The 8,476-nt window shown below is 36.3% G+C and overlaps 1 protein-coding gene across 1 annotated transcript; it reads left to right on the top strand.

Moving 5' to 3' along the window:
• Window positions 1-3,590: 3,590 nt before the first annotated feature.
• LOC149221034 (uncharacterized) lies at window positions 3,591-4,151 on the top strand. Its single transcript, XM_089387299.1, has one exon. The coding sequence runs from the start codon at window positions 3,591-3,593 to the stop codon at window positions 4,149-4,151; it is 561 nt and encodes a 186-aa protein (XP_089243425.1).
• Window positions 4,152-8,476: the final 4,325 nt, after the last annotated feature.

Below are 8,476 nucleotides of genomic sequence, written 5' to 3'. Positions count from 1 at the left end.
TCCCTTTATATCACATAAAATTTGAACAATTCTTGGATTATTCAAATGATAAGACCTCCTTGGTGTATATAGGATATAAAGGGTCAAAATATAATTAGTGCCTACATAACAATACTAATATAAGGGCACACAAATAACACTAGTGGGCTTCTATGGGGAACAACAATAAAAATATAGGGGCTACACTAGTATTATATGGAGCTAACATATTTTGGGGCCAGTGTGCCTGTGTGCATGTGTGTTTTTATGTTTGTGACTGGTGTTCCCATGTGCATATGTTATTTATATGTTTTGAAGCTCAAAAGCTTGGTGTTTTAAATATGACATCTCATGCATGTTAATAAAAACATTACAAATACAAAACAAGTCATACGAAAAGAGTACGGGGGGGATAAAACTCCATGTGCATCAAAAGGGGCTCATATGATTTAATATTCATTAAATTGTTCTTATTAAAAAAAATCCATTAAGTGACTTTAGGGAGTGCCATGTGTCAGATAAAATACATGCACATAAAAGGAAATATGTTAGTACTATGAGGTAGTTACTTAAAGTTGGATAATATATAGGATGACAATAGGAACTCCTCGAGTGAAAATGCTTTGGAAATCTTTATTTGGCTGAGTTAGACACCTTAGAGGTAGTGGAATATCCCGAGGGACTGTAAGTATAGATAAGGGTGGGCACTACTTGGGTGTGAGTTGATTGGGGAAGCGATCCTAAAGGTTGGAGTTTGATAGGTTTTGATATGAAGGCCTAGAGGGTATTAATAAGTAGGACGAGGTGTTGATTTAAAAAATATTGCAAAATAGGGCCTTAAAAAAAAAGGCAACCAAATTATCCCCTCCTCCTCCTCCATTTTTTCTTATGAAGGGACTTCTTATTTATCTATTTACAATACATTTACAAAATGGCAGTCGGCTAGTAACGTCTTAGGCACATTGGAGACGTTAAGACTTCTTCAATGAAGCTTGTGTTAGTGCGTCTTCTAGGCAGTGTGAATGACTGGTATTTCATATATCCTAGGTCCTTCCATATTATGTAACTATTGCCTTACCTTCAATGCTTGTTCTGCCAGTTTCTGCACATTGTTCTTCATCCTAGCATTGCAACAATGAAGTTTTTTCACCTCCCTAATGGGAAAGATGATGAATTTTTCAATTGATTCTTCATTCACTGCTTCAATTTGTTCAATATTGAGGATTTTTGCAGCTCATACTTTAGATATTTCATGTAGTATTGGTTCAGTGAAGGTGCAACTAGATAGAAATTCCAAATCCACAAATTCCCATTATTCTATCATCTCGATGGCTACATCCCACATATTTTTCTATTTAATTCAATGGATCTAGTTACTGTCACTTTTCTTTCCTCATATTTTGATTTCCAAACATTAACTAGAGACCAATCCTTCCTTTTATGTTCCTTGCTTAACCTTGGTAATGAATCAAGAGCATCCACATTCTCTTTTTTCCACTCTGAAATTTGATTGAGAGTCGTGCTAATTCTCTCATACCTATGATTCAGATTCTATCTTGCAAGTTACCTATTTGATATGTAAGCAATCTTAAACATGTTGCAATTTATCCATGGAATAAATTTGTTCCCTTTAGAAGTCATTATTGACCCTAGAATCACTTGGGATTTTAGTACTTGAAGGTTGATTTGATTTCGTCGTCACCCAACTCAATGGATTCATCATCGATGTCCCTAGGATTATCTGGGGAGGTGTTACACATGTATGTTTTTCGATCAGAGCAACAAAGGAAATCAAACTCTATGGAATAATGTGTCCTTGTTCTGGAGTAAACATCGAAGCATTTAGCTCTAATATTTCTTAATTTTGAGAGGATTTTGGGAATGCGATAGATTTTCCTCCTTACTAGTATCTCTTTTTGCGCACACGTCTCCGCTTGCAGTTCATCGTCGTTAATGGTTATTTGTTTGATTCTTGAGGCTTTGGCCTGGGAAAACCTTTATTTCTCTAGTCACATATCCACCTCAAGTCTATTCTTTTTGAGGGCTTCAACTTTAATCCTCTTCTCTTCATTTTTCACCTCTTAGTGCCTCTATCTCAAAGGAACACTACTCCCTTTATTTTTCTCTTTGCTCCACTTTTGGAAATTAGACCGGTGGAAAATATTCCTATTCTCTCAGTTGCATTTTGAGCTTGACCTCCTCGTACACGAGCACATCTTGGAATATTGAGTTATCAAGGTCATACTCATGTTCATATGGGTACATAAGATTTATAGATTTACAACACTCTTTAACCATACCATGGGGATCATGCCTCTTGAAAATACTTGTGAGAAGCTTCAACTCCTTGATGTTGCCGACTCCTTTTATGGCCTGTGGAAATTTTGTTAGAGCTTAGTTGCCTATCCTTGTAGGAAGCCAAACTAGGACCTATTATTGTTGTTGGTAAAGGCTAATACAACTTGACTCCTACAGTCTAAGAGGCGATCTCTCAAATCATAAGCCTGTTAGGGACCAATTGAGGCAACAAATCAGGGGGCACCAAGTAGCCAAATATGTTGATATATGTGTAATTATCCTCACAATACAAATTTCCAATTCCCCTAATGGTATTATTTGCTTCTTATGATATCTTGGGTTCCAGGAAACCGAAGAGGATCTGATGGGTTTGGGCCAAAAATTGATCATAAATTTCATAATATAATTTGTTGTAGTGATCCACCCAAAATTCATGACTGTAAATATGAATAGGGGGAGTGTTGGAGGCCATTTCTAGTTCATTCCTGGGAATTTGTTTACAGTAAATAAAGTGCCTATGAAATATGTTGACATATAAACAAGGAACTAATTCATCAGGATGTCCTTCACTTTCATAAGATATTTTAATAAATTTCTATATAAATTACTTAACCGGTTGAATATACACCCTTTAGAAACTATTTCCACTGCCAAGGGAAACCACTCAATTTTAAAATTCAAGGCATTAAATGATCCAGGTGGATATTGGTGGCCACCCACCAATTCCACGTGGACCCCCACCATTGTTCTTTCAGTTTTTTAGTTTCCTTAATTGTAGCACAGTTTACTATTTTTAGCAGTTTTTTGGGTCCTAAACTTCTGGATCCGTTTTGAGGCCCTAAAAGACATTTTTTTGGCAATCTACCACTAGCAACTTATGATAAGTCATTTTTTTGTCGTAGTCCTTAGAGAGATCTTTCCAATGGGGTATCATGCACGTCAAACAAAGATAATATGACCAAGTCACGACCTCGGGAAGTTGGCTTCCCAACTAACCCCAACGGGGCCCATAAATTCTTGGTGTTACATTTCCTCCGGTTATGGTTTTGGTTGTTTAGGGTTTTCTCTTATTGTTTAATAATGAAAAGGCCCTTGAGCCTCATTGTAACACAATTCAGAGGCATGTAGCCACCACATCTCTTCTCAGAGATAAGCTACCATCTTAATTTGGAATCCAAGGCTTGCTTGATAATACTAAAGATGTTATTAGGAAAGACTGTGTGGTTATTCTTAGGAAAGCTAAACCTCTGAAGCATAACATCAACAAGGAGGAATTTGAGGCCCTAAAATCTTTGAACAGGAACCAAGACATTATGGTCTTGAAGGCTGACAAGGGTGGGGCCGCTGTTATCCTTGATAAGGCAGATTATTGGAAGAAAATGTTGGATCACTTGGAGAATAGTGGTAGCTACAGAAAACTCGATAAGAATCCTTTGAAAAAGATCTCTAAATTGGTGGCCCTAGCTATAAAATCCAGTAGCTCAGTTAGCTCCTTCAACCACAAGCTTATTGAGAGTAGCCCCATCACTCCCAGGATCTATGGACTTCCGAAAATACACAAGGAAGGAGTCCCCCTTAGACCCATCTTCAACACCATAGGTGGGCCAACCTACCTTTTAGCGAAATATCTAGCCGCCAAGCTTAAGCCACTTGTTGGCCTCACAGAGTCGTTTGTTAAAGACTCCTCGTCTTTTGTCAATGAGTTAAGGGATATGAATTTTGATCCTGGAGACATTCTAGTAAGCTTCGACGTTGTCTCCTTGTACATTAATATCCCCATCAAAGAAGCCTTGGATGTCATCTTTCACCTTACTGATCCTGACATAGCTAGTCGAGATTTGCCTGACTTCCACTTTCTTCTGTTTCGAAGGTGAGTTCTATGAACAGACATGTGGTGTGGCTATGGGCTCACCCCTGTCCCCTATTGTTGCTAACCTTTTTATGGAAGATTTTGAATCCAAAGCTTTAGCCTCAGCGATTCTTAAACCTAAGCTTTGGAAAATATTCGTAGACGATACTTGCTCTATTTGGCAACATGGTCCGGATAAGTTAGATCTCTTCTTTCAACATCTTAATAATCAATCTAACTCCATTAAGTTTACCATGGAGAAAGAAGTTAATGATTGCCTTCCTTTCCTAGATGTCCTCATTTCTAAGAAAGAGGATGGCTCATTTTCCCATCAGGTATTTCGGAAGAAAACCCATACCAAGCAGTATCTTCATGCCAGGTCCCATCATTTCCCTGCTCAAAAATTGGGGGTTCTTTGCACTCTAGCTACCCGTGCTATGAGGGTTTCTGATGTTGACCATTATTCTAAAGAGAAATCCCATCTCTTGGAGGTTTTTTTCAATAATGGTTATAGTAAGAAACAAGGCCTTAAAGCCTTCCTCAAAGCTGGCAAGAGTCATAAGGCTAAGAAAGACCCTATTGATCGTAGTTCTGGAGTTCACCTCCCCTTCATCCAAGGGACAACTGATAGGATTGCTAGAATCCTCAGGAAGCACAACGTTCCCTCAACCTTTCGACCCCTTAACACCTTAAGAAGTTCCTTAAAATCAGCTAAAGACCCTGTGGACCCTAAGGATTTGAAAGGCGTTTATGTCATCCCATGCTCCTGTGGAACATCGTACATTGGTGAAACAGGTTGATCCATTAATCAGAGGATTAAGGAACATGCTGCTGATATCAAGCATGGAAGGACCCACTCTTCGGCCTTAGCAGAGCATGCTGAGAAGACCAATCATCATATTTGCATTGAGGAGGCGAAGGTCATTGCGAAAATTCCTCACTTTCATCACCGTAAATTTAGGGAAGCCATAGAAATTGAAAGGTGGCCTAATAATCTCAATAGGGACGATGGGTGGAAAATTAGTAGCTGTTGGATTCCGACCCTTTCCTCTTAGCTTTCTTCCCTTCATTTCTCCTTCTCCTCCCTTCGGTTTTTATTTTTCTTAATTCACCCCTGAGGTTTGTTTGTTTTTTTTTGAATAAATAGAAACTAAAATAACATAATAATAATAAACAAGTAAAATTAAAATTATATTTGATTATTCACAGTACAACCAATTTAATTATTTCTGTCCTTTCTATTACTAATTATTTCCTTCATATTTCATTTAAGCTTAATATTCATACATTTTAATTTGTAATATATATATATATATATATATATATATATTAAATAAATACTAATAATAATAATAAATAAATAATTAATAATTATTTCTATTTTTAGGGTTAGGTTAGTTAGATAATATTATAATATTAGGTTAGTTAGATATTACTATTATTTATTTAGTTATAAATAGATAAATAGTAATTATTTCTATCTTAGGGGTTAGGTTAGTTAGATATTATCCCATAATGATCCAATTATAAAAATAAATTAGAATAAATAAATATTTAAATATATAAATAAATAATAATAATAATAATAATAATAATAATAATAATAAATTAATTAGTAATTCTAAATAAATTAGTATTTCGACCTTTTTCCCATCCAGTCAAATATAGCCGTTATCTAGCCGTTTTTTCCCTTAGCTGTTAGGAGGTCTTGACTCCCTATTTAACTTTCTGCTATGATCTGATTTTTCATCTTGTCCTGATGATGAACCACACTAGTTGGTTCGAAACGCGTCGGCCTAAATCTACCAATGTGATTTATTCTGAAATTGTTTCCAAAATAAGCTACCATTGTCGAGCTAGTATCATTTCCATACTGTTTGCAAGCATATTTCATTATTTGATATTAATCAAAGGAAGTGTTATTTCTGCTGCATCTATGTATTTATGGTTATATCTGTAATTTGTTACGTTCCTGTTTAAATCCAGATCATTAAATTCACCCTAGAGTCTATTGATCATGGCTGTTGTTATACCTGTTTCCCGTAGGCAGTCCTTGGCTGCAAAAACTACGCCAGGAAACCAACTCAACCAGTCTTTAGGCTCAAGCTGGCCCTTGAACTAGAGGGGGCTCCCTCAGTTGTTACGAGGCTTTGTTTAACGTTGTTCACTTGTCACTGAACAACAACCTTTGAAGCACAATGGCCAGATTTATGGTTTTAATTGGGGGTGGTTGGCGATCAATGACAATCCCTATTCATATTAAATGCCTCTCTCACAGGGTCCCTTCTGAACATGTCAGCTTCCAGCCTGACAGAACGACTTGATTTGTATAAGAATTTGACAGAAGAATGTAAGGAGATTCCTAATAATTGAGTAGCCAGACTGATTACTTAACAACTAGGAAGATTTGGATGCGTGTAGAATATTTCTACAACCTGACAAAACATATTCAGGAGAAAATAGAAGGACAAACAATAACCAATTTCAAAGAGGAGCTAGATCAGACAGACAATCTGCTATACTAATCTCTTTAAACAATTATAAATCTGCAGGGGATTTCAGAGAGATTGAAACACAATTTGTTCTTACCCAGGTCTTCTATAATACTGTGAACATGTGTAGAAAACAAATATGGAAATACTGGAAAAACATACAAGAAACACAAAATTCTGTCAAACCAGAGCCATAAGGCTTTCATTAGAAATCAAATAAGAGAAGCTATTACAAAGTGTAGAGTCTTGGCATCAAAATCCCACCCATATTACTTCAATTGATGAAGTATTTATACAATTTCCTCACAAAATATCTTGATAAAAAATATCAAGAGCTATTACAAATATCTGAAAACTGTATTACAAAAATAGAACACAAATAAAGGTAACTAAAACTATTTGAAGAGTTATTGTACTATCCTTGAGGATTTCTGTTGATAAAGAAGAGAAATTCGAATTTGATACAACTCATATTTGATGAGGTGGTCTCCAAGTCACCAACCGTCTTTGAGCTTTTTCCTCCTAAATTTCTGAAAAATAGGGTCCTATAATACCTTTGTTTCTTCCAAAAAATAATAGCTGTTAGAAAACTGAGAGAGGTTTTTCTAAGTGATGATGTTGGAAACGAAAACCTCTTTCATTTTTTTAAAAGTCATTTCCACCTTCTCGGAAACCGCATTTGAAAATACTGACTAAAAACAAGAAAATCCCAGAAAACATGCCTGCAAAGAGTCATCCAAATCTCCCAAACCATAAACTTTGTTACAAAATTGAGAGATGTTTTTGTAGATTATAATATGAGGAACAAAAAAATCCTCCCTTTTACCATAATTCATTTCGGATTATCCACAATATGCTCTGCAAAAAGGTGACTGAAACAGGAAATTTCTGGAAAATATGCCTTTAAAGATGCATTTGTATCTCCCAAACCATAACAGCTGTTAGAAAAATGAGAGAGGTTTTTGTACATGAGGAGGTCAGAAACAAAAAACTCTTTTAGTTTCTGAAAATACATTCTCATTGGTTTGTAAGAAATGTTTGACATTACTGTGTTGTATAGCGAGAAAACATAATTTCAGCTGACCATGAGATAGGCATATGACGTGGAGGTAGGAGATGATGTGGACACAAAAGGAAGGCATGAGATGGAACGGCAAGTAGGAGTGGGATGAGGTAAGAGGAGATAAGTGCCAGTGGTTGATTACACAGAGGAAGTGACATGGGAGCGGACGTGGACGATGACGTAGGAGCGACAGTAAACGATTGGATGAAAACTGCGTTTGGGAGTAAGTTCAGACGGTAAGTCATTTCGGGATTTTAAGTCTTGAAAGACTAGAATGAGGGAGAAGTCGTTTAAGAGGGCAGTTTCAGAAACTGCGCATTTTGGACCCCCCCACCGCCGATAAAGTTCGGACGACAAATGAGGGCTGAGGAGAGATGTGGGCCATCGGATCTCGGGGGAGTATGTGGGATGTGAGATAAAATGAATGGGGTTTAATGAAGTGATGGGATACCTGGTGGGGCTGGCAGAAATTATTTAATGAAATGTGGGTAATGAATTATTTAAATGCAACAGGATTTGGTGGGGTTGGCAACTAAGGCTTGGCCCACTTTAAACATAAAATTAATGTTTTAAATAAATAATTTTAATAAAAATATAAACTTATATATTTTTATTAAAAATAATTTATTTAAAAATTAAAATTATATAAATAAATCATCCGAAAGCATAAAATTTATATATGCCCTCAGTATTTAACTCAGAAGGAATGGCAATTTCACACTGTAAATTTTTAATTTTAGGTGTGCCAAAATATGTTACAACATTGGCTCCAATGGGGACTACTTCCCCCTATGG

The sequence above is a fragment of the Pinus tabuliformis genome, chromosome Q, assembly GCF_031772625.1.
Source record: "Pinus tabuliformis cultivar Carrire ecotype Pingquan chromosome Q, CPIR1, whole genome shotgun sequence".
Classification (NCBI taxonomy): Eukaryota; Viridiplantae; Streptophyta; class Pinopsida; order Pinales; family Pinaceae; genus Pinus; species Pinus tabuliformis.
The sequence above is the reverse complement of the archived record's forward strand: the minus strand, read 5'-3'. Positions and strand labels throughout refer to the sequence as shown.